Consider the following 27,184-nt stretch of genomic DNA (forward strand, 5'->3'; position numbering starts at 1 on the left):
GATTGACAAACTGAGTTTTGAAGAGTAAAGATGAGAGAAAGTATTTCTATATAATGAGCTGTTTGGAAGATTGGATCTAAGCGTTCACAGAAATTCCAGCAGAGACACCAGAGGGATCTATGCTGAGCCGGGGACAGAGGCTGACTGGATTTTATTCTTTATTGACAAAAAACAAACAAACAAAAAAAGTCTGGTGCTAAGAAACAAATATTTTATGGCGATAAGTTAATAAATTTTCACTCAATCGTCACTTTTCTCCCCTTTAAATATCTTATACCAACTGTAAAGCATGATGGCACAGGCATGATGATTTGGCCTTGCTCTGCAGCCACAGGGCACTGTCATTGCTGCTGTCATTGAGTTGACCATGAACTCTTAATAAATACTAAAGTATTCTAAGGTGAAATATGAGGCAGAGCTAAAACCTTACTGGAAGTGGGTCACACAACAGGACAATGACCCCCAGAACAAATTTCCAACTGAGTGCCTGAAAGAGAAGAGAATCAAGGGTTTGCAACGGCCCAGTCAAAGCCCAGGCCTCCACCTGACTGGAGTGAATGTCCACAGATGCATGACCACAAACCTCAATAATCTGAAACAACATTGTAAAGAAGAGTGGACCAGAAGTCATATGGAAAATAATTATTTCAAGTTATTTCATGTCACGCTGATGTTCATCTGAGGTTGTATTTAAATCATTTTAGAACCTGTAAGGACAAAATGATTTTTTGTTACATCCTGATTACATAAAGCCTAAGAATTAAAGGAGTGTGTACTTTAGTTTTTACAATGCCTGTACAATTAAGGAACACCCTTAAGTGACAGAGTGGGTCAAGAAGAATCAGAGAAGCCTCTCAGATTAGAGAAAAAGCCTAAAATGAAGTCTACTTTCCTTCAACATGAGTACTGAGACTGAGGTCTGAGGTCCTGTGCACAAACACCGATGATACAGAGGTAAAAATTCATCAGTGCTACTACTGTTTTTGAACAGTGTATAGATGTGGGACAAAGCCAATACTGAGGTTCCACTTTATACTCAAGACACAGCTAATAAATAACAGGTAAACCTCCACCCACCCTCCAACCAATTTTAAAGTTTCAAACTGAAATGACTTCTGTAGAAAATGAAGAGTTGATTCATCGTAACATGTAGACAAGGTCTATTCATGTTGTCAGAAGAGAAGTCACAGGTCAAGTCAAATTTGTATTATTTTCTACTTTATTTTTTGGGTGTTAAATTAATTCAATTTCTTGTTGAAAAGTGAGGTCATTCTAAAAAGCCAGTGGCATTACATCTGTTTATTTACTCCACTCTCTCCACTGGTGTTATATTAGCTGTAGTCATGTGACTGACATCCAGTCCTCAGCAAGTTAACTCCATACAAAAACAAAGCTGCTTTTTATTTTCATCAGTATTTTTTTTATGAAAAACAATTTCTCTTGTGCATGAAGACCAAAACATATTTGTCTGTTCCTAAATACATTTTTGTTGATATAATACATAGATTACAAACTGTATGAAATCAGACCAAACCAAATAAAACCAAAAAAAAAAAAAAAAAATCCTCGATTCAAATGCATTCAAGAGAAATATTGACTGATTTGGTCCATGTTGTCTTTTGTAGTCTTTGTGTTCACAGAATAAACACTGTTTACCCACCAAAACACAAACTACACTTAAAAAGTCCCAACATTTTATTTTCTTAGCGTCATTTCACCTTATTTGTACTAAAATCATCAGCATGTCTTTACCTTTATATAATGCAATCTTTTAATATACAAGTATCAATAAGCATGACTAAAAGATCACAATGGCTTTGTTATGTCTGTGTTAAAGAATTTCCCATATCCTATTATATTAAAATATTTCATATATAGAGTCTGTATTTAAACAGAGGTTTTAATAATAAAAAGTGAGTTCCCATACAAGGCAATTATAGAATTTAATCAGATTGGGAGTCTCATAAATTAAACAATCAGAAAAAGAAACAAACAAACAGAACAGCAATGTCGTCAGAGGTGTTCTGAATGTCCAGAGAGAAAGAGCGAAAAGATGAGCGACAGATCAGACCGATGAAACCACCTTCCGCTGCCAAATCCAAACATTCGAGGCAGCGACGGCAACGAGGCTGATCTGCCTTCAAACACCTTTAAAATTCAGGCTTTCAAACAACAGAGTCTACAGATTTGTTCAACACACAAGTATAATGACTGTCAAATAAAAAGCACACGCTCTCTCCTTCAGGTACAATATTAGAGTGTTGTTAGAGCTCAGCTGCTGTGTGTACAAATACTCCAGGTGACACCCAAAAAACAAAACAGTCTTTTTGCCGGTTCCTTCCTGTCTTATAAACTAGTCTTAAGCGTACGTACATATGTTTGACTCGTATTAATAAAGACTGTGCTTTTTCTAAACACAAACACTTCACACATCTGTTTTCCTGCACTGTTTCTGAGCACTACCTCAGTTAGACAGCATTGTTCTGTGAGAATAAACACTGATTCATTCGATCATTGACACAATAATCATCCTGGATTTCTTGTTTCTTCAGCAGGGTTCAAAAGTGCCCAATAAGCATCAGAACCAATTATTTGTCACATCCTCGTCACATGACTTGATTGGGCTGATGCCTCGTGTTAAGTTCAGCTCGGGTTTCCCCCCCCCCTCAGAGATATGGTGGACCACAGCTGAAGAAGGACCAAGAAGCGACCTCGAGTGTGGTCTCACTCACACGCATACACACTCTCACACCATATACATATATACTCGCACACGTACACTGACGCACATGTTCGCTTCAATGTTCCCTCGTCTCCGCAGCCACACTGAAGATTATTTGGAGATTTGCTGTTGGAGGTGAAGGAGGAACTCATAGTACGACAGGGCCGACTCTGTTCGGTCCTCGATCATGTTTTGCATAAAGCTGGCTTTCAGCTGGCTCTCGTCCCTGAGTCACATGATAATGGGTGGGAAATAAGAACACAATGAGAAGACATCAGTTGGGATTGCTCCTACATATTCAGGTACTAAAGATGTGCAATTTAAGATACTTTCGTTCATTTTAACAGAGAAGAAGAGGAGATGCTAAAGTTTTTCAGAGCATTTCCTTCAACATTGCACAGTTGCAAAGCCTATATTTTACTATTTTGTTAACATGAAGTCTGTACTATAAAGGAGGGTTAGGAGACCTGTTGACGGCTGTCTGGGACTTTCCCATCAATAGTTGTGAAAGAAAAATTGATTTTTACTGACCAGTTGAAAAAGTGTGATGCAAAACAGAAACATAGACCATGGGCTTTCAAAGTAAAAGCTGTGCTTCAGCAGTACAACCAACACATTTCAAAAGGAGCAACTTTTACACTGAAGGCGAACGGTCTCTGTTTGTGGTCTGCACCACACTTTTCAGTTTCTTAACTGCTCAGTGAGTAGTCAATATCTGCCCTGCAAACTAGAGGCAAACGCAGCAACTCCATGCCCACCAAAGCTACTGTAAGGAGGTTTTCGATGCCGCTCCGTAAACCTGTTTGCTTGTTAGACAGATAGCAAAAAGGTGTATAGGTTTAAGAGATCATCTACAGTTTGTGTCTTTACTTCTCAGCCTCAATAGGTATACAGACCCTCATAAGCCACTTGCCTGATTTGATTTATTTATTTTTTGAGTACATTATAGTTAGTATCATAAGCGTTAAAGTGCTATAATCCTAAAGGCACATGGTGGCTTGTATTTGTTGACCTTTTTAGACTCTTTTGTTTTGATGGATTCTGAAAGATCAAGTCTGAAACAGTCTTATATGCCCCCAAAAAACATTAAGTCAACACATCAGCCTATTAAAAACAGTTACTATAGTGAGATTTTAGCTGTTATATAGATAAAGCTATAAACTGATCTTGATCAGGACCACAAAACATATCGGTAGTTTATAACAGTTCTTAGCTACACCACCAGGGAGCACACTTTTTACTTTTGCAATTTCATTCATTCTTTTCTAATACCCAGTGAGGTCCCACCTGATGATATGCAGGGAGGGGAAGAATGGCCTCTGATCTCTCAGCCAACCAATGAAAGCTCTGGTTCTCTGAGACTCTGCGGTGTCCAGTTCCGGGAGCAAATACTGTGAGAGGACAGCAACAGTTTTTGTTATCAGCAAGTCGGGGAAGGCGTCAACATATGGAAATGTAGCTGTGCTGCATGTTTTGAGAAGTCTTGTTACAGAGAGAGCAGTTGACCCAAAGTAAGAAATCCTACCAGATTATCAGGCACAGCAGCGTAGTTTGGAACTCCTAGGACCTGTGTGAGGAAGTTGGAGTGGCAGTTTCGTCCAATCCACAGATACATCACCTTTGGGAAGAGAATGAGGTTCATTTAAATATCTTTAACTGAAGAGCAAGAAGATTACAGTACTGAGAACTGTCACTGAAAAGCTGAACACCTCCTTTAAGTACAGCTCAGGAAAGCTCATAACTGATGTTTTTAATCTAGAACTGTGCTACATGATTATATAAAATGTTAAGTGTACAAATTTTTTATCAGGCGTGGGGGGAGAATGATTAGTGTCATGGAGAAAGCTGGAGTAAGGCTTCATCACAGAGCTACACATTCGCATAAGTCACACAGAGAAGAGGCACTAGTGATACAAAATGTACAGTTCAGTGATTTCTCATTTTCCAGAAAAGGAAATGTCTTAATCTCTCTCACTATGCCAATATTAGCACCTTTTAACATACAGCCACAGAAAGAAGCTCCATCTAAAGAATCTTTAGCACTGCTGCAAATAAGTAGGAAAAATGTAGGAAATAAACTAAATGAGACATTCAGGACGGGAAATGCCAAGCTGTAATTTTGCCAGACATTGAAAATTGTTAGCTTGTTCTAAGAGCTCATCTTGAAACGTACATTTCCAGCATCCATGAGGAAAGCTCCCTCCCTGCTGAGCTTCTCCACAGACAGCTGCAGCAGTCTGGGCTGAGGGATGGTCCGCTCGTTGATGTTTAATGCTCCCTGAAGATGCAGAAAAGAAAAGATCACTTAGTAATGAAGAAAAACTGAAAATAAATAAAATCTTTCCTAAAATGGTTTTAGTCCAGTCATGTAATCTTAAAACTACGCATCACGCATAAAAAGAAATAAAACACAGGGCTTTGAAACTTAAATTCATCCTCCTCACCTCGTCAGTCAGGTCGTCGACACGGTACAGAGCAGGATGGATCATCAGCATGGCGTAGGCCAGTGGCTGGTACTTCAGCTGAAGCATGGCAAACACCCGGTCATCCAGCCTGGTGCTGGTGCCTGTCCTGAAGGCTTTCTGCAAAGCGCACATATAAACACACCAAAAACCTTCAATAATGACTCAATGGTGGGGTACTCAAGAAATGCCTCTGGAAGTAGAGCCAGTTAGTGTTAATGTTCATAAAAATTAGTGAATTTAGCAAAGACAGGATATAGTAGATCGATCAAAGGTACGTTTAAGCACAGGGAAAGGTTGAAAATCAGTCAGTGGAAAAGATTAATGGCAGTGTAGCAGTTGTGTAAACCAGCCAACCTGTTTGAGCAGCGCAAGAATGTAGAGCGGGAAGAGTCTGAGGCAGGCCGGAACCAGCAGGCCAGGCTGCTGGATTGTCAACACAGACTGCCGGTAAGACATCAGCGAGTCGATAGCAGCGTTGGTCATTGCGTCTCTTGCATCGCTCAGACTTGCCGTCACCGAACGGTCCACAGCTGTGGAGAGGGACATTAAGAACTTTTAGGCAGATATTTGTGGGATTAAATAGAAGGGCTGTCTCTACAAACAACACAGAGTACCAGAGTAGTTTAAAAGAGGCTCCAGTCTCACACCAGTTATGAGACAATCATGCATTTTAGGTCTGATATTGGAATATAAGGGGCGCTGTTCCTACACGATTTTCAAAATGTAAAAAAAAAAAAAAATCTGTGACCAAGACCTCAATAATTACACTTTTTAAGACAAACAATGTATTTTAAATCAGCCTTTTATGAACCTTTCTTAACTAATTTAACTGAAACAGAAAAATAATGCTTCTCTTTACCAGAATATGGTAAACTAAATATTTGTGTGATTAAAAGATGAACTTTCTAAAAAAAGATTCATTAAAATTTTATTATTAAATGAGGGTTTTATCTGCTAATCTAATTCACCTAACAGCAAAATTGTTACTGTTAAAATTCACAATATGTGTGACTTTACAAAAACTTATTTTCCTTCATAGTAACGCTCTTCTAATAACCACAAAAATCCTGCACTAATTAGGAAGAAATAACATTTCAATGGAGACTATGATGTGAATTCAGTGTGAGGAAAATAAATAAATTTGTGTTTGTATAAACTTGTGTTTGACAGAATGAATGACCTGCTGGCCTGTGGCTGTATTGGTTCTTGTGGGTAAGCGACAGTTGTCTTGGTGGGCCAGTAAAAGTCTGATCTACTTACCCAGAGGGGGGAAAGAAATGCATGCTGAACACTGCTAAGTGACCCGATTTTATGCAGTAGGACATTTAACTACCAAATGAATTTTCTGTGAATTCAAAATGAAAAAATATGATGTCCATCTTTGAGATGTTAATATTTGTGACATGACCTGTAAAAAATGCTTATATTTCCCAGCAGAGCTTAGCATTAGGATTAGTCTGTATAAATCTTTTTGAGTATTAGCCTTGTGTATATTACAGTTGTGAGTTGATAATCATCATTCACATGGCATGGCTGAGCCTTACTATGCATTTGAAGTCACAGTGCTAAAACGGCCATGCTCCACCTGATTGTTATAAGATTAAAATGAAATAAACTCTTCTGAAACATAATATCAGTAAACTGTTCTCCAAGTTAACATCAGATGAGCCAGCACAGATTTGAATGCTCGGTATAGAATGGTTGCTAGGACACCGCAGCTGTCACCACTCATCACCATCTGTCAGTGCTTATAACAGCGAAGACGATGAAAACCCTGTGAGGATTTAGGATCCAGCCAATTAAAAGAGTATTAACTGTGACAATGAAGAATAATCGCCTAGTTATGCTTTCCACAAATCCAAGTTTATCCATATTTTACAAACACAAAATCACGTATCCAGAAATTTACAACTGGTGAAGACAAAACTCTCACACTGTTACTTCACTTTCACATTTCTGTCTACAATTATTATATACAAGTTTCAAAACAAACATAACTGGTAATAACTATTAAGTATGCAAAAGAGATGTGCAAACTGACCAAATAAAATTAAGTATGAGTGGTAACAAATAACAAAATAATTGTAAAACTTTATTATCTGATGTGAAATTTTACAAAAACGGTTTAGCACGTACCCATGCAAGCCAACAGCCCAGTGATGGCTTGAACATCAGCCCCAGCAAAGATATCTGACAGAGAATTAACCACAGGGAGACACAAAGTGTGCACGCGGATCCTCCTCTCTCCTGTAAGGGACCATTCATGTTATTTAAACATATTTTAGCTCTACCCATTTATTACACTATAAAAATTTGTAAAAAAGAACATCTGCTCTTCATTCGATAAAATTACACTAAGTAGTTCCATCTTATATAATAATAATCATAAGCCACTATTTGCATGGATGGTTTTTTCCATTTATCAACACTATTCTGCAAAAAGATAAGGAACCAAACAGGCTCGTCTAAGTGAGCGTGTGCATACCTTTGCTGGAGGTGTAAAGCAGTGCAGCCTGGAAAGAGACAACCTGCATGTCATCAAGGTTTTCCTCGATGGACATCTGAACTGCGAAGCCAGCGTCTGGGTTGACGTTGGGGAGGGACAACAAATCTGTGGAGCGCACAAAGAAGTTTCCGTGGAACGTGTGGATGGACAGACCTGCATAGGAACAGAGAGAGAAAAATCAATTAAACTGCACTGCATTATCTTAAAAGGTAGCCAAAAAACAGAAACCATGAATGTGTGTGTTTTCCTTTCTATAATGACTCAGAGTTTAAGCTTTTATGTCCAATTTCCATGGTGAGCAAATACAGGGCTACAAAGGCTGAAATGTTTGTAAATACAGCAAAAACTGAACACCATCGGGCAAAAAAATTTGTAAAGCATATTTCTGGTTCATTCAACCTGCTGCAGTTTCCACTGTCAGTTTTGACTCTGTAAGTCATGCTAACTTTACACTTCCCACTAAAGCTTGAGAGACCTGGGAAAACTACAACCCCTCACACTTGCCTTGAGAGGTAAAGTTTACCCCCCAACGCAGACCTTGGTGTTAGCAACAGTAAGCATATACTACTACTACTTTTACTAATAAATCAAACATGTAAAGAGAAGCTTGAAGTTCTGTGACTCATATTTGGGAATTTATAGCTGTAAGGAAAAGTTTTGAACCAATTACCAGGATTTCTGAAAATAATTTTTGAGTGAAAATCAAAACTATTTGTATTATTATTACTATTACAAGTGTGTTTATCTAATTGTGCCTTGGATGATGATGATTAGACCACATTTTATGCCAAATCAGTGCAGAGTTGGTAATTCCAAACAGTTTATAAACAACATCTTGCAATGGTAACCTTCACGTCTATTCAACACTCAATCATCTCTAGCTCTTTTGTGCCCACAGACCTTTGGTGCAGCGTATCCTCATGACAGCCTCAAAGCCAATTTTCCTGGTTAAATTTCTCTTCAGATCCTTCTGGAAGCGCTCAACCTGAGCTGGGTTATGCTGGTGGTGGTAGGATGGGTAGTAGTAAACGCTCCCTGCTGAATATCTGGATATGCATCCTGCAATAAAGAGAGAACGCATAGAAATGGAGAGAAAAAGCTTTGAAGTTTTGAAAAAACAGACTGGTTAAGAATTTCTATCGATTTCCATCTCGTTAGGGAATAAATAAAATCTGATAGCATCGATTCTGTAATCAGATTTCCCCCCATTAACAACAAATATTTTTGTGCTTAACGTTTTTACCACTCAAGAGTTTTAAAATCTAGGAATATGAGGGGATTTTTAAGCAAGAGGTTATATAAAAACAATAAAAGGTCCACTGCATCCATCTTTTCTCATCATTGTCCCCCTCCAGTCCATTGAGGTGAGACTTACCAAGAGATGCCAGGTCACAGTACTGAGCGCTGAGCAGGAACAGGTCTACAGCCACCTGCTGGCTGGAACAGTCCAGAGCCAGCTTCTTGTAGAAGTCTGTCGCCGGCGCTAAGTGCTGGATATCCTGAAAGGAATGCACATCAGATAGCGCCATGTACATAAAGTGTAAATGTAAAGCAACAACTCAAAAGTCGTCCAAAGTAAAACAAATTTTTACAGTTTGTGGAAAAGCTGACATTTTTTAATCCTGATTTAACCCTCTGGTTTAAGATCACCAAAATCAAATAACTCTAAACATAAAAATGTAAATCTTCTCTCTCTCTCGGTCTCTAAAAAGTTAGTTTTTCTACAAAAAATCTGATCTTATTCCAAAAAATGTGCTTTTATTTTGCATTTATTAGAAAAGTTTAAAACTAGCTGTCAAACATTCGTCACGTCCATTTTTGTTCTATGACTGACTTGAAACACTAGTCATTTAGACTTACTTTGTTTAATATAGTTATGGCAACTGGTGTCTACATATAACACAATGGCTCTGTTGGTTATATTTAAATCCCGCTGTATACCATTCAGCACACTTCTCTCATTACCTTGGCAGATGCCCGCTGGTTGGGGTCCTCTCTCGACTGCAGTGCCCCAACACCGAGGTTAGGCAGCTGCGTCTGAAACACTGACATGCGCCCTCCAGTGGGGGACAACAACTTAAAGGCTGCTTGCAGAGCTGAACCCAGGGCAGACTGCGTCTCCATCGTCTTCTCAAATAAATTTGGCAGGCTCTTCAACAGATCCTGCACAAGCTGAAAAGCAAATGGGTGGACGTGAGTCATATTTTTATGACGTGTTATCGCTATTAATCAGAGAAAACGGATATGAATATAAAGCAGCAATCAATTTTACTTCCTACAAAGTGTAAACACATAGTAAACTGTTACACTGAATCTCAGTTTCAGAATACAGTCATTTATAAATTAAACAACACAGGACTTTAACAAAATGTGCATTTCTGACCTCTTTGCATTCATTGAGGTTTACTAGAAGGCTGTCTGGTGTTGGTAAAAAGATATCTGTGGAGAACAAAACGTAATTATTTAAACAAATATAACAGTAGGTAATGACAACCATAAATCAAACAGGCGAGCAACCATAAAGTGGTTTCATTAAGAAATAGAGTCACTGCATGTATTGCAACAGTTTTTACAAAGTTTCACTTAAAATAAAGGCGAAAAAACATAAATGTACTAATTTACCAACATGGCATTCATGTTTAGTGAGCCAGTAAGTCTGTGACCTTATATGTTTGCCGGTTCTCGATTCCTGCAGCAAGTTGGCACACAGCTGATGTCAAGTCACTGTGATAATGAAAGTGTGGCCTTTGCCGTCAGCTGCGTCTCACCTTCTATGTCAGACACGATTAGCATCTGAGGCTGGGAAAGTCCTTCCTGGAGGTTGTAGAAGTGGATGGTGCTGTCAAAGGTGATGAAGCCTACCTTAGTCCGTGAGTCTCCAGGAAGTCTAGGACACATAAACACACACTTCAGTAAAGCTTGCCCTTATTTGCAGGGATAACCTATTTTCATCGAAGTCTGCAAAGACCCAAATTAAGATCCTTGCATTAAGATATTATGTTGGATCGTGTTACTGCACATTACAGAAAATAACCATTTGTTGATCAAATATGTGGACAGGTGGTCAGAGTCAGCCTGCCAGGGGGTCCAATTTGTCCCACTGGGTAGTTTTGTAAAGAGAAAACCCCTTACTTCAAAAAAATAAGAATCTATGGAGATTTTTTAAGTCTACACAAATTATTTGAACCATCTGAACAGATAACTGCTCTTTAGTCACAACTCTATAGATCCCAGTAGCTCTATATAAAAGGGAACAACCTTCATATGCAAATTTTAACTGTACATGTTTAATATCAGTATTGTCCACCAGAACAGTATATGACAGAAAATTAGGTACACTATATTGCCAAAATTATTCACTCGTGTACCTTCACATGCATATGAACTTGGGTGACATTTTATTCTATTCTATAGGTTTTCATATGATGTCAACCCACCCTTTGCAGCTATAACAACTCTTAAACTCTTCTGGGAAGGCTTTCCTTAAGGTTTAGCAGTGTATTTATGGGAATTTTTGATCATTCTTCCATTCCATGAAGCTCTCTACAAACTGTTCTTGAGCTAATCTAAAGTTCAAATAAAGTTTGGAGATTTGTAGCGAATGACTGGAGAAAGTCGGTGACCTCTGTGCACTATACCAGTGGTCCCCAACCTTTTTTGCGCCACGGACCGGTTTGTGCCCGACAATATTTTCATGGACCGGCCTCTAAGGTGTCGCGGATAAATACAACAAAATAAAACTAGTACCGGTACTGAAAAAAAGAAGATTTATTCATAACACACGTGAAAAGACCCAGGAAAACCGAGTTAACGAAAAAAACGATAACAAAATAACGCTAAAAACCGATCAAAACCCTGAAAACCATACATTTCACACCCGAGTCTCAACTCTCGCGGCCCGGTACCAAATGACTCACGGACCGGTACCGGTCCGTGGCCCGGGGGTTGGGGACTGCTGCACTATACGCCTCATTGTTGCACAGGTGGGATCCTATCACAGTACCATGCTGGAATTCGTGGAGCTCCTGAGAGCGACCCATTTTTTCACAAATGTTTGTAGAAGCAGGCTGCATGCCTAAATGCCTGATGTTATACTAAATGATTGAAACCCTTAAATACAATCATTTGGATGCTTTTGGCAATATAGTGTAGGCTAAATTTAAAAATGTGTGCCTACATTTATCCAGGGCTGGAAAAAATTGTTACACTTACCCATTGATGAGTGAACACAGTGAAAAACATATCGGTATATCAGTTTCCATGTGCTTTAGGTCTTAGCTGTGAATGTGCATGAGCCCTATGTATATTTTAAAAGTACTCTGGAAAATTACTGTTTAAAAGGCTATTTTGTCAAAAGGACTCTAATGAATCAAAATTAAAGGTTGTACATACGAATTGATGTTGTCCAGCAGTGACTGACAGAACACGTTTAGGTAGCCTGTCTCCACTGCATTGTGGGAAACGTCCAGAACGAAGAGGTAAACAGCAGGCTGGGGTGGCCTCAGCTGAACAAAATCAGGGCAAACACAAGCTAGTTAAAGCAGGGTTAATAAAAAGAGACAAAATTACTATCACGTACACAGAAGACTGCACAATTTCCAACACTCAGAATTTAATTTAGCAGGTTAAAATAGCAAGTTAAAAGCTTAAAGTAACCACTAACTGGCTTTGCCCTGAGACAGTCCTAGAAAGTATTTTCCCTGCAGAAGGCTACACCTCTCCCACCATCTTTGAAATCTCCCTCAGCTTTCAGATCATAATTCTTCAATTTTACATCACTCTGAAAATGCCAGTTTTATAATAGCATGAATTTAACTGGTGACAGATACAATGTTAAACACCTACCATGTATTCTGAAGGAGCAATGAACTCAATGGTGGCATTCTGGACCTCAGGTCTTTTGTGTGGTTCTCCATATGATTTGCTGACAGGGTTGTACATGAACTCCTCTGGAACTACACACAAACACACAAAACTTCCAGTGAGATTTTAGTACTGAGTCAGATCTTCTACCTGAGGTGAAAACACATATAAACTCTAACAAAATCCTCTTTCCAAAGTAGGTGACATTATTCTCTCTTTGTACTTAATCTGTGGGTGGAAAAAACCCTCCTGTTACTTACCATCATTAACCCGATAGCAAAGGTTGCACTTCCACCTTCTCTGGTCCAGGAAAGAGACAAAGGGATTGATGTAGGTTCTGCAGAACCGACACCTAACAATCGTGCTGGATGTCACAACAGGAAGCTGCTGTATTTATAAAAGCAGATGAGAAACAACTTCTGTGAGACGAGAGCCTCGAGGCAAACATCATCTGGTTTGCAGCTTATTTTAAATGGCATTTCAATAAAGACGTTTCTTGTTGCTGTCCAAGCTGTGAAATGTCTCTGGAATTTGTGTCCTCAATTAACAGGGAAACATAAACATAGTCGCTGTGATAAGATTTTGCCCAGGGGTGTATTAAGTCAAACCCTACTGGGAAATAAACAGCTGTTAGGAAGACACTGTTTAACCAATACAAATTTGATGCAGCTCATGCATCTTTTTAAAGATAATATAGCTGTTATACGTTGGTGTTATATGAGGATGACACATTTAAAAAATGGCTCTGGGAATGCCTCATTTTTAAAAGCACCACTAATGAGATTAGACAATTAGCTCCTGTAACATATATATGATTTTTGTGGCGAATTCATTTAATGAACTATCGGTCACATGTATATGTTTAAGGAAGAAGCCAGAGGAATGAGGCACCTATTCCAGAAAGACATAGAACAAACTCATTCACTCTGAGTTAAGCATGTGTGTGCCACTAAGTAAAGAGGAAAGTCTGTTCCACTGAAGGGAGACATTACCGCACTTTTATCATTCAAACCAGACATGCAGCAGTAAAGGAACCAGAGTTAAAGCAGCAGAAAGAGTCAATATCCTAACGCGACATTTTATTCAATGCAGTCCTCTTATTTATAATTTAGTCTTTTGTCAATGTGTGATAAAGTGCCAATTGCCAGGTTTGACCCAGTGATAATGATGACATAAAACTGCATGAAGCATTTAAGATCAAGACAAATTCTTATCCACTTCAGATTAGAGAAAAACACACAAAAACAGAAGTTAATACATGCAACCTATATTCATAAACAGTCTATAAATATTCTCACCATATGGAGAAATTCGTCTTAAAATGTTAGTGCGTCAAATGATTAATACATGTGCAAATGCATAATACTGCAACCCTTGCGTTCATGTAAATAACCAAAATAAGTCACTGCTTCGAAAGAGATTTGAATGCTGGGAGAAAACTGAGACATCTGAGCTTTGGGTGTAACCCAGTATCGTTTCACATAGAGCAGACCTTTTTTCTAAACAGACAGAAATACCTCGCCACCCTCTGTCTAAAAACCATTAACCTACACACTCTAAAATTATCTCTAATTGTTGATACATGATAATGACTACACACATTTGTGACTAAATTGTCTCCTATGTGTCACCAATATTATGTGTATAACTACTTAAATGTGAGGACAGAAATCAGTGCCGTCTCCTCACACTCAGGATTGATCATAAAAGTGGTAATGATAGTAAACATAGGCCCCGGGTAACAAATCTCCAGCTGGGATTGTGGTGATGTGTATGACATGTAATTAATGTTCTCTGCTTTGAAATAAACGAAAGATAGACTCAGCACTTGTTGCCGAAAACCTGCTGGCTTGCAGGTGAGGTTCACAGTGGAAGCTGTTGGAGTAACTGACCCAGTTAAACTGACTGATGACTGAGAATGAACATTCAATATTAAACTGACACGTTACCGAGAGGTCTTTGAATGGGTGAAGCAGCAAGCCCAGTGGCATCTTGGCTTTATTGAGCAGAGACTGGGTCTGAGGGATGCTGGTCAGTGTAGAGCGAAAAACTCTGGAAGCACACAGAGTGACAAATTCAGCGTTTAGGCTGTGTGCACTTAAAACGAAACAGTGATATGATTAATGTCCCACTTTAAATGCAGCATTTCTTAACATTTATAATTTTGAGTTTAAAAACAAAAACTAAACAAAGATCATTTACAGTGTTACTAGCTGTATGAGCTAAAAACACAATCAATTCAATGAAAGACAAGAAATGCAACAACACGGAAAATTAGTTCATTATGACTCACTCTGGGCTGCAGTTGAGTTTCTGCAGGTCCTGGGTGAGGCAGGGAGTCGGGGCAGGGACTGGAGCCGGTGGCAGCAGGTTCCTCTCTTGCAGGAGGTTGACCACTCTCAGGGCCTCCGGGGTGCTGGACTGGAGGCTCATAGCTGCTAATGATGGGCTTAGCTGAGCCGGCCCCGGGCCACCAGGTGGCTGAAACAGAAAAAACAAACAAACAAACAAAAAAAATACATTAAGCCTAATAGTCTAATAATATTTACTTGACACAATAAATGTGAGAATTTTGAAGTCCATACGTGTTCAAGTGCTTTTTCCTAAATTTGTATCTTGAAATAAAATTAATTTAAAATTGATTTAAGCATTGGTTGCAAACTGTTCCCTCACAAGCCCTTTACTATAATTCACCTAAGTTTGTTTAGCCATTCCAGTTCTATAACCAGTTCAACCCTATGCAGCAGTGAAAAAAAGCAACCCAGTCTTGGTTATTCTCCTTTCCATATAACCAGCACGTGTTTTGCATTCATGTGCAAGTCAATGACAAGCGAACAAACAAACTGTGTATGCAAAGTGTTCTAAAATTATGTGGAACTGGGTTGTGACTTTAGGCTAACCTGGTGATATGGCTGAGGTGCTTGAGTGTAAGGCTGCGTGGCGGCTTGCATCGCAGGGTGGATGGGAGGGGTGGCGTGGGGAGCTGAGGTGTTCTGGTACCCAGGAGGGAGCGAAGGGTAGTGGCCCAAGTGCCGACCGGGTGGTCCAGGCTGAGTCGGGCCAGCTATGGAAGAAACAGTAACATTAAAAACATCTACACTTACAAAGGCTTACATGAGAACTCAAATAGCAGACATCACTAAAAATGGGAAGCTCTGTGGCTGACAGGTACACACAGCAGCAAGGCATATTAGTCACCAACTTAAAATAAAACCCAGTGGCAATGTTTCGTGGTAATGAGGATTTGAATGGGTTTCCCTCATAAATGTGTTTTTAGAGGCCTAAGCTACTTAATGTTTGTCTACACAAACAATGGCTGTTAGCAGAAGTTGTTTATTGTGGATTTTGTTCTTTTCATGGGATTTGCTGATGATATGAAAAGTATATTACAAATTCCGAGGCGCCTGGTATGGAACCAAAGGGGAAAAAAAGAAAATAAAAGACTGTTCACCAGAGCTGACAGTCACAGTGGGATTTGTGACAGTTAATTTTTCTAGATATTTGTACTGAAAAGGGAATCCAGTTGGGATTCAAGACGTACATCACACAATTAAAGATTGTACAATAAAATGTAGAAATGCCTCATATTCGTCAAAAACTGCAAGGACAGGCATTTGCAAAGACTGCAAATGTGACTGGTGTGTGCACAGAATCCAATATGTGGCAGAAAACCGCCTTACCCATTTTGTTGTCAAGATGATTATAGCTGTTTGATGCTTGCGGGCCATTGCCAGCCACAGCTCCTGTTTCAAAGCAAACACAGACATGATATGAATAATTTAAGCGGCACTTTGCCAACCACAAACAACAGGGATGGAACAAAATGAACTACAAAAAGGGTCAAAACAATGACAATATTAATGATGACGCAAATTAAAGAGACACTAAACATGTTTATGGGAAGTATTTTTACATTGGTGATTTTAATATTTAGAAGTTGAGCCACATGGGAGACATGGTGAGCCTAGATGACTGAAAAGGTAAAACACACCATCAAGAAATAATTGTTTCCATGGATGCTCAGTTTAGAACTAAAAAGCTACAGAGTTACTATGAATGCCATTACAACATCTCTAGATTAGTTTTCATTTTATATGCATTATTCTTTAAAACTATGAGATGAAACCTCTGTATATGCTCAATAGTGCATCCAGAGATACAAGCAAGAACTGTACAGATGAGACAGGACTGGCAGCACAGCACTGACACAACATCTAAGAGCTGAAAACTGATTTTGCCACACCTGGACATTCAATATCTCCCTCCTGGCTGTCGGGCTCAGTGGGGGAAAGAGTGCTGTTAACAACGCCCCCACACTGAGCTGGCATGTAGTGGAAGGAGCGGAGGGAGGGAAACAATGGAAGGTGATCAGGAAAAAAAAATATAGAGAGAAATAATAACATGTTGGCTTATACAAAGGATATGCAGTCATTAAATATCACGATTATCACATCTGTGGGAGTAAAATGTTTAATGATTATTCTAATGTTTCCAAATGTGCTGAGATCTGGGCTCTGTGTTTTAAAAAAACTTATAAAAAGATTACACATACCATCTGCTTTAGGTGGTGGAGGTGTGGCATTAGCCACTGGAGGTCCAGTGGGAAGCGGTGTGGGTTTCATTGTTGGTGGTGGGCCTGCAGGTGTTGGACCTGTAGGTGGTGGACCTGTAGGTGGAGGCCCATAAGCAGGCCTGTTCGACTGGCCTTGGTATGTATGGGGCGCCATGGGATTCATTGGTGGAGGTGCCACACCTGTAGAGAAACAAAGACTGTAATTCGTCATGATTTCCTCTATTCAATGTATAATGAGCTAATTACTTTGCATACAAAATGTGAAAAATTTGTGAGGAATGATTTTCCCAGTTTCTTTGACACGAGAACTGGAAATCTTTAAAATTAAAAAGCTTGAATCAATGACTATGTTTATCTTTTCTTCTCTTTAATAAATGACTAATTAATCAGAAACCAGTGTAGCTTGTTTCTCTGGCACACAGCCGTGACTTTAGCAACATCTTCTATCATCCCTGTGAAACTGCTGACATCATGTTACAGCTTTCAGCTGGTCAGTTATCACTTCTAAAATTATGTCAAGGTTGCAGTCTATGTAAAGCAACTCCAACATGCTATCATGTACAAGACATCAGAGTGTACTGTACCACACTAAGCTCCAGGCTGTGGTGACAGCAGCTGGTGGCGCTACTAACCTACAGCAAGTTAACCTCAGAGCACAAGTAAATTTATCTGTACTAACACACCAGCTAGTTCAGGACTGTCTGTGCCCAAACAAACACTTCTTGATGAACTTAGTGATGACTGAAGACAGCAAGTATGTTTACTCTTTTACTATGTTAATTACGCAATTTCCTAAGCTTGTATGCTAAGGGTGGGCAACATTTGCTTTCTGTCTTGAAGAAAGAGTCCCATTTTACCTACTTAAGTTAAACTTCATCAATTTGCTAGACAGCATTACCTCCTTTACAAAAGGTCTGGCCAAAATGTTTCTATAAGAAACAATTTTTGTTTGTTTTGTTGTTGTTGTTTTTTTTTGCATTAATATGAGACACTCCAAACTAAAACAATCCACCTAAACACTTTTATTATTTAATTTTTGTAATATTTACTGTTGTAGAGCAGGTGTTTGCAGCAATGAACTAAGAAAATATAAAGGTTCACAGACACAAATTAGGAGCAAATATTTAGTCAGAAGAATGACTAGTGAGAATTTAATCATTTTGTCTATGGCTTGGACAGGTATCTGAAACTTTAAAACCGCTGCAGTACAGACCTGTATCACCAAATTAGAGTGAATTAAGACATCGACAAAGATTACTAAATACATTAAGTTATTAGTAATTATGATGTGTGTCAGAAATGTGTAATTTAGTTTAATGAGAATAACTACACCATCAAATCATGCCATCGGATGTTAAAAGGATAGATGTTTCAAGATCAGCTAAGAGCTCTAACATGATGTCATGATGTCTTTGTCCCCTCACAGAAAAAGTTGCACACCTTCTGTTGGAACTGGGCTTAAAAGCACTGCAGACCAATTACAGTCTAGTCTAGTGATTCAGTCACATTCAGTGCTCTTTAATGATTTGGGGGGATTTGTTTAGACTTCTTTTTTAGGGATGCCTGGGGAGGATTTAGACTGTCTGTCAGGCGGATGTATTTGTGTGTGCATGTGCTGTATAGGTTGCACACACAATCAGTGGCTGTATAGGTTTCCATTGATAGCTAGGACCAAATCCAATCCACTGGAATTATATGCCTGACCATCTCAATTCCTTTTATTAACACTGCAGTGGTTTTCTAACAGTTCACACTGCAAAGCAAAGATTTTGTTCCACACTGTGGGAGATAACACAATAGTTGCACTGATGCTGGAAACCTATGTCCTCCTACTTTTCTTCCCAAAAAAAACACAAAAACAAAAAACAACCTGACCTATATGAAGAAAATCTTAATAATATCCATCCTTAATGAAGCAGGTTCATTATGTATATAGACATAAAATGGCTTCAAGTATGCTTTTGCAGACTGGAGCAACTCAACAGAACAAAACCCTATTTCATGATCACAAGCATTTTTTTTTACCACTTAAACTAAATGTTGGCCTAAATAATGCCCTTTGTGCCCATACAGAGTTCATTAAAAAACTGATTTATGTAGTAAAAGCATAAATAGACAAAGAACTTAAAAAAACCCTTTCCTTTACAGTTTTCAATGTTACAGAAAATGTTTCACTAATAATAATAATAATCATAATAATCATAATAATAATAACAAGAAGAAGAAGATATCAACACATAGTTCTGATGGGGCAATTTTAAATCAAAGTTGACTGAAAAATTAAAGACTAAAGCAACCGTTTGGCCTCTGCAAGTACTGCACTAAAACAAACAAATGGAAAAAAAAATCTAGGTTAAATTACAGAAATGCTTTGTGAAATCACTTTGCCTCTGTGGTCACATATTACACAACCAATTTCTGTCAAGCTAAAATCATGTAACAAAGCCACTTCCTGTTACTAAGAGTGTTTTTTGTTACCGCTGTGAGCTAACTGTAGGCTACCTTTAACCCTCACAGGAAATTAAATATAACCAATATCCTTGAGATACAAATGAGTGCAACTGGTTAATATCAACAGCATTAATTTGTGCATTTTTCATCTTTCATCATTATCACCAGAGGCTGTGCCAGAAAGTAAAAGTGGTCCCAAAAGCTAAATTATATTCAGTATAAGAAACAATATAGTTTGTATTTGAACTTTGTATTCAGACTAAATGAGTTTCTGTGCTTGGGAGGGAGCCAGAGGCCACAGCAGGCCAACATGTTCAGTGTAGGAACAGAGGGCAATGTCCAGCTCCAACATATCAGCATTCTAGATATGCATATCTCCAACACATATCAATGAAAGAAGACAATGACAGGGAAAAATTAAAGCAATCACGCCACAGAAAAGATACCAGAAAGGAACAGTGTCAAACTTAACACACACTACAGTATGTATTTTCAAGTAATTAAATAGGCAATAATTGCATGATAATAATTGGTTAAAGTTCAGTGCTTTCAGTGAAACCCGACAGGATGATTCATCTTTTTACTGATTTGACCCCAGGACAGGGGGCATCATTATGGTTTCATTTGCAACAACTAAGAATTGTTGCCTCACCATCTTTTTTAAAAATGAAATTGCATTGGGTTAGTGCAGTGGCCTCTGGAAGTTCAGTATTGTACACAGAATTTAACTGAACAGTGCATACAGTGGTGTGAAAAAATGTTTGCCCTCTTCCTGATTTCCGAGTGTTTTGCACATTTGTCACACTTGTTTCAGGTCATCAAACAAATTTTAATATTGGACAAAGATAACCCGAGAAAATACAAAATGCATTTTTTTAAATGACAATTTCACTGATGATGGGAGAAAAGTTATCCAAACCTACCCAGTCGTATGTGAAAAAGTAATTTCTCCTCTTGTTAAATATAAATTAACTGTCACTAAACACATTTTTTGGAAAGCTGAATTCAGTTTCACTAAACTCAGGCCTGATTACTGACAGACCTGTTGAAACAAGAAATCACTTAAATAGAACCTGTCTGACAAAGTGAAGCAGGCTAAAAGACCTCAAAAACAACACATCATGCCAAGATCTAAACCTGAGAAACAAAGTCACTGACAGTTATCAATCTGAAAAGGTTTACAAAGCCATTTCTAAGGCTTTGGGACTCTATTGAAGCCATTATATACAACTGGAGAAAACTTGGAAGAGTGGTGAAGCTTCACAGGAGCAGCCGGCCTACCAAAATTATCCAAGAAAACATAGAGAACACATCTAGGAGGTTACAAAAGAACCCAGAAGAACATTAAAGAACCGCAGGCTTCATATGTCTCTGTTGAGGCCAGAGATCACGATTCAACAATAATGAAGAGATTGGGCAAAAATGGTATCCATGGGAGAGTTCAAGGAGAAAACCACTGCTGACAAAAAAAAGAACAAAAAGGCTCATGTCACATTTGCCAAAGAACTTCTTCATGATCCTCAAGACTTTTGGGAAATTACTCTGATGAACAGTTATGACTGACGAGACAAAAGGTGAACTTTTTGGAAGGTATAAGTCCCATTACATCTGACATAAAACTGACACAGCATTTCAAAAAAGGAACATCATACCAACGGTAAAATATGGTGGTGGTAGTGGGATGGTCTGGGGCTGTTTTACTGCCTCAGAACCTGGAAGACTTGCTGTGGTATATGGAACCATGATTTCTGCTGTCTACTAAAGCATCCTGAAGGAGAATGTCCAGCCATCTGTTCGTGATCTCAAACTAAAGTGCACTTGGGTTCTACAGCAGAACAATGATCCAAAACACACCAGCAAGTCCACTTCTGAATGACTTAAGAAAAACAAAATGAAGACTTTAGAGTGGCCTAGTCAAAGTCCTGACCTGAATCTGACTGAGATGCTGTGATATGACCTTAAAAAGATGGTTCATGCTTGAAAACCCTCCAATGTGGCTGAATTACAACAATTCTGTAAGAAGAAGTGGCCAAAATTCTTTCACAGCACTTTAAATGACTAACTGCCAGTTATTGCAAACACTTGATTGCAGTTTTTGCTGCTAAGGGTGGCCCAACCAGTTATTAGGTTTAGGGGGGTAATCGCTTTACCTTTTTTTTTTTTTTTTTTTTTTTTTTTTTTTAACTTTTTTTAATAACAAACACCTTCATTTAATAAGTGCATTTTATGTTTACTTGTGTTATCTTTGTTTTGTGATCGGAAACATTAAAGTGTGACAAACATACAAAAGAACAGGAAATCTGAAAGAGTGCAAACACTTTTTCACACCACTGTATATGCCCTTTCCAATAACATAACAAATAATACCATATGTATTTGGTTAGGTGGAGAAAGGCCTTGTTATGCTCTTTATCCTCATGAGTTTAGCTTTCCACTTGTGGCAGCTAGTTAGAGTGGCACTCTACCAGCAGATTTCCACACCAGAGCAAGGACTATGAGTACTAGCTGGAGTCCAAGAAGGCAGAATCCGACTATAGGGCAAGAGGCTCAAGACAGCTCAAGTATAAAAGGCTGGGACAAGAGCAAGTTAACCAACTCACTTATAGGAAAACATGGAAAAACTGGATGCAAAGGACTATAGGTCAATAGCACCTGAACATTCAAAATAAGACTGATGGGATTGTCAATTTATATATTAATCATAATGTTGTTTTGGATGAAAACAACACTGTGAAATAATTTGCAAGAAAAAATTATGCCTCCGTCAATACGCCCAGGCTTCCCGGCCAAGTAAAGTCTATGTGTGGGGAAACACTGAGTATCTCTTTGTTATATGCCTTGTATGTACTTACCTGGCTGTGTATAGCCGTGCAGAGAGGTGGGAGGCATTCCTGGGCCCGGGGGTTGGGTGGTGCTGTAAGACATGTTGGGAGGTGGTGGTGGTGCTGCTGAGCTGTAAGATGCTGATGACGGCAGTGATGGCCCTGCTAAGGTTGCAGCTGGATTCACATGATTTGCCACAGGGCCCATTGGAGCCGCACTAATGGAGGTTGCTGGCCGCAGTGGTGGTGTAGGTGTGTTGTACTGCCATGCTGGAGTCATGGGCTGCTGAGGGTTGGGGTAGTAGCTACTAGAAGACACAGCAGGAGGAGGTGGTGTTGCCTGTGCAGGAGGCATTGGCATCCTAGGACCAGGACTGGGGCTGGCAGACTGAGGAGGGGTATGTGATGGATGACCTCCCATTGGAGGCCTGGGCAACAGTGGCTGGCCTGCAGAGGATGGGTAGGAGGTGGGTGGTGGGCCTGGCTGATATGAGCTAACTGGGGGAATAGGCTGGTATAGCCCAGCTGGGTAAAGTCCAGGGCCAGGGGGTGCAGGAGCTTTGGCCTGCACTGGATTGTATGGTGGTTGATTAGTCATCCCATAACTAACCCCTGGTAGCTGCTGGAGGGCAACAGGATTCTGTGATGGACCTGGAGACCAGAGGAGGATAAATACAGACATGTGAATACATTTTTCTCAAAGTTTCCTCTTTGAGTAATTAAAATCAGACATGAAAATCATTTAATTCTCTGGTTAATTTTATGTCAATTTTATTTTTTATAAAAACTCTTATTTCAATCCCTTTGTTTAGGGGAAAAGATCTGCCCGACTACTCGTTCTGCACCAGATGCCAACATTTCACAATGGCTGCAGCTCTTTAAATAACAGTATTGTCATGTAGGATAAGAGTTATATCTGAAATTTAGCCTTAGGTTCAAAAGCAGTAAAGCCTTTAGCGTTACAGAGAGATGTAACCAGCAATGTTATAGATTTCAAACTAGGGGTTATTGTTTGAGATTCAAGTGCATTTTAATTAAGGCAATCCACTTGCTTTAAATGTTTTTATATGAAAAACAGATGGCACAGTGCTGGCAGTGAAAACCACACGGATGCATCAAATGACCAATGAACCGACAGCCCAGAGGAGTAATCTCTTTACTTGGATTTAATTTGCTGTGATTTGCCCTCAGTGACAGTGGGTTTCAGGCTTACTTACTGAACACAGCAGTGATAAAAGCTGACACCTGTGCACCATTAAAATGCTGTGTTTACTGTGCAGATACTAGGCTAAAAATGTAACACAAACATCTCAGTTTCAAAAGTGTCAAACATTAATAACAGTAGGCGATGTAAGATCTTGTTATGAACAGGAAACAGATGTCAAATTCTAAATGAACAGTTATGAGGAAGAAGGAAGGAAAGCAGGACAAAAACTACCTAAAGAACGATCTAATCAGCACACTTTAATTTGCAGCATCAATGTGATGCCGTTTGTGGCCTAAACGATTATGTAATGCAAGCAGTTTCACTACTATGCATTTATTCCTTTACTTTATAACTGACAGCAGAGCAAAGACAGCAGAGTGAAAAGGGATTAGAAAACTTTTCTCAACATGCAAAGATAGATGACGGAACATAATCCAGTAATCTTTGCCCTTTCTAAGAGCAGGGAAATTCTAAGAAAGTCAGAAATCATAAAGTGCCGAGTGTGATATCAGACCTTTCACTCCATTAAAAAAACAAAAGCATCTAATGGTAAAACAAGAAAAACTTCACTTACAGAGTAGGAAAATACAACCTATGTGAATCTAGACTTGAGGATGTAAATATGCATTACAATGATTAAGATAATGAAAGCAGCTCTAAAGACCACTTTATGACAGCAAGTTCAAATAGTCAGGCTGTTAATGTACTGGCGCTGTTTAACTCCAAACACAAAACTAATAATTTCAGTTAAAATGGGAGAATGACCCAAGGGTAAGTGCTGTAATGAAATTATTACTAAATTGTCTTCAGAAGTTCAACCCTGTGCTGCCAGAAATACTAATACTCAAGACAAGAAAATGAACCAAAGATACAGAGACAGCGCAGACTGTCAGCTTTAACTTGAATACTAGTAAGGCAGTCAGGAAAGCCTTTTGAGTCTAGTCCACTGCAACGTCTGGCTTTAACAATAACTGGGTATATGATAATGATACCGAAGAAAATATAAATCAGTCAAGGAAAAAAAAAAACAACAACAAAAAAACCACACACACACACACACACACAAAAACCACACCCTCACCTATGAGCATATGCAGGGGCTTGTAATGGACAGGTTCCTTATAACTGCCTTTAGTCTTTATACACGAAGCTTAGCATTATAATATGACATTTCTGTCCATTCATAAGTGATGGGAATTACACCTAATATATGGAAACATTTTTTAAACAAAGATCCATATTCACACATTAACATTTCATTCGCATAAAGATAACCCAGGATAACAAATATTATTCAAGTCATGCCACCCAGCTTTATTGATGTGCTTGATGTTTTTTTTTTTTCTTGTTGGTAATTGGCATTGTTTATTTTCCACTGCTGTATTTTTAACTGAACTGCAATTAGAAAAAAGAAAAAGAAAGGAAAAAAAACAATGCTATATTAAAATGACCAAGATCACGTGTATTCATTTACAACTTTTGAATTGGAGCTGAGGTATTATGACCTAGGGATGCTGCTGTCTGCAAAGAACAAGAAAGTTATTTCAAGTGCAGACTAATTTGATTGTGAAATATCAGTGCTCCACTGGAAAACCATAAAAAGATATGAATAACCTGAAATTAAGACATTTATCTGTTTCAGGCTGGGGAACGCTTTGCTTTAACATATTTGGATGGTCCCCAACGTGCCACATGTACAGAAAAACGCAAGACGCAGACAAGTCAGAGCTTTTAAGCCAGCTGAAAATCCGTATTGCATAACAGTGAAAGAACTAGTAAACAAGCAAATGTAATTATTCACTGCCACTAAAAGTACATCGGGAGTTTAAAAAAGAAGAAGCGAAAAAAGGTTCAGGCAAATCCAGCAGCATGAAAGGAAAAAAAAACAATTACTTTTCAAGTTATCAACGAGCTCGCATTATATCTACGTATATTATATTAAGTTGTGTGGAGAAAGGTCGGACAATTGAACACCTGTCTCTATAATAATTAATTAATTATAATAATTTTATGGTGCCTGATGAGTCCTATAATCAACCTGTTGGGCTGCCACCTCGACAAAGGAAAAGTAGCAAACATTCAAACACTAACTAAATGTGTATACATAGCGTAACTTAAAGAAAGAAACTATTTTGGTCATGTTAAGTCATCAAGGTAGCATAGATCAAGATTAACCTCAGCTCTAGACCTGACAGGTCGCCCCTACTTAGCTACCTATCGTTACAGCGTTACTAAGCAAGTCAGTTAGCTAACAGCTAGCATCAGACACAAGATCCAAGAAGTGCCGCTAGTGCTCATTTGTGACTACCGAAAAGCCAGTTAGCTGTTAGCTACTTCGCCTTGAGGTAAATATATTTAATAAAAGTTACTCACCATTTGCGTATGTCTGCCCTGTCCCAGTCCCGTTCTGAGAATTAAACCCCGCAGTTGACATCTTGAAACAGACACCAGGATCTAATTTAGAGGTGCTTGGTTGGCGAAAAGCTAGCTACGACTTTAGCTGGCTAACTAGCTGGCTGACAGTCGCGGGTAACGTTTAAACCTGTAGCTCTGACGGTGCGTAGCCTGCTCAAAGCGGCGTCCGCGGCGACGTCTCCTATTATCTCAAAAAAAAAAAGTTGATTAGGTGACTTGTTGACGATTACAAGCCCATCGCTATTATCAAAAAACCCGTTCGGCTATCTACGGGTGAGTAACGATGGGCCTGGTCAGAGTAATCGTGTCAGACACTTCTCCCCTTTCACCGGAAGCTGGGATCACCCAGCAGGATCAACGTAGAAACTGTCGGGCATGCGCAGTATGTACACGTGGCATTTCCTCCGGTGCACAGGATTTTCCAGTGTACTAGAAACATCATCGAGTTCATGGACAATCACTGTGCATTTTTTGAGAAGCTGCTCATTTAATTGCACGTGAAATACAACCTGCGATACTTTTTCTAACGTATGGTGGAATCCTCTAACCTAAGTTAAAGCACTAAAAGAATATGCTATAGTTTGTCCCAAGGGGAATTCTTTTGGACATAACTGTATGGAAAAACAACCACACATAAACCTTGGTTAGTTGGGAATAAGCTTCATCTTTATAATAGGGTTAATGTAGTTTAATTTACCTTTTTTGCATTTGATTAAGCAGTCAAACAATGACTTGACACTGAGTTTTCTTACAGCTTCTATGAATTCCGAGCTATTTGTTTTGTCCTTGCATGCAACTGGGAAAAATCCAGCATCACTGTTTTGAAAGTGATAAGAAAGACAAAGGGAATACATTTGTACATTACTGTTTTTAATCACTGGGGAAATTCCATATTAATAAGAACAGGTGGACAAACTCCAAATCAGATGTTTGACCATTTTTGTCAAGAAATGCAGAAATGTGACAACAAAACTTTAAGAATAAGAAGTTAGTTAACTATAATTTGTTAATTTTCTTATTCGTTTTTGCCGGGACTTTATCCTTCTAGTCATATGCACATAATATGATGTAGCCTATACATTTTGTGCTTATAATATAAAATGAAATAAGAATTGCTGAATGTAAAAATGGTCTACAAGTCCTATACATTTCAAATAATC

The 27,184-nt window shown here is 38.8% G+C and overlaps 1 protein-coding gene across 3 annotated transcripts; it reads right to left on the reverse strand.

The window, feature by feature from the left end:
* Window positions 1-1,926: 1,926 nt before the first annotated feature.
* On the reverse strand, window positions 1,927-26,364 carry sec24a (SEC24 homolog A, COPII coat complex component). Of its 3 annotated transcripts, none has more exons than XM_063485667.1 (24): window positions 25,983-26,364; window positions 22,433-23,053; window positions 17,109-17,309; window positions 16,800-16,877; window positions 16,237-16,299; window positions 15,457-15,620; window positions 14,850-15,037; window positions 14,506-14,608; window positions 12,817-12,940; window positions 12,539-12,648; window positions 12,086-12,198; window positions 10,462-10,580; window positions 10,077-10,132; window positions 9,659-9,865; window positions 9,069-9,192; window positions 8,594-8,752; window positions 7,673-7,846; window positions 7,324-7,434; window positions 5,542-5,717; window positions 5,167-5,304; window positions 4,896-5,000; window positions 4,248-4,340; window positions 4,010-4,113; window positions 1,927-2,948 (listed from the first exon to the last, which is right to left on the reverse strand). In XM_063485667.1, the coding sequence occupies exons 1-24, from the start codon at window positions 26,041-26,043 to the stop codon at window positions 2,834-2,836; spliced, it is 3,507 nt and encodes a 1,168-aa protein (XP_063341737.1). In that variant the 5' UTR covers window positions 26,044-26,364; the 3' UTR covers window positions 1,927-2,833. The 3 variants fall into 3 exon arrangements, with proteins under 3 accessions (XP_063341737.1, XP_063341736.1, XP_063341738.1); XM_063485666.1 differs by having other exon boundaries at window positions 12,817-12,943; XM_063485668.1 differs by lacking the exon at window positions 16,800-16,877 and having other exon boundaries at window positions 12,817-12,943.
* Between the last annotated feature and the right edge of the window lie 820 nt (window positions 26,365-27,184).

Source organism: Pelmatolapia mariae, linkage group LG10_11 (genome assembly GCF_036321145.2).
Source record: "Pelmatolapia mariae isolate MD_Pm_ZW linkage group LG10_11, Pm_UMD_F_2, whole genome shotgun sequence".
NCBI lineage: Eukaryota > Metazoa > Chordata > Actinopteri > Cichliformes > Cichlidae > Pelmatolapia > Pelmatolapia mariae.

Coding starts and splice junctions, on each gene's coding strand:
- sec24a (XM_063485666.1), bottom strand. CDS start 26,043: ATGTCAACTGCGGGGTTTAATTCTCAGAACGGGACTGGGACAGGGCAG. Junction 15,038..15,456: donor CACCTCAGCCATATCACCAG/GTTAGCCTAAAG, acceptor TTTCTGTTTCAG/CCACCTGGTGGCCCGGGGCC. Junction 7,435..7,672: donor GCTTTACACCTCCAGCAAAG/GTATGCACACGC, acceptor GGTCCCTTACAG/GAGAGAGGAGGATCCGCGTG.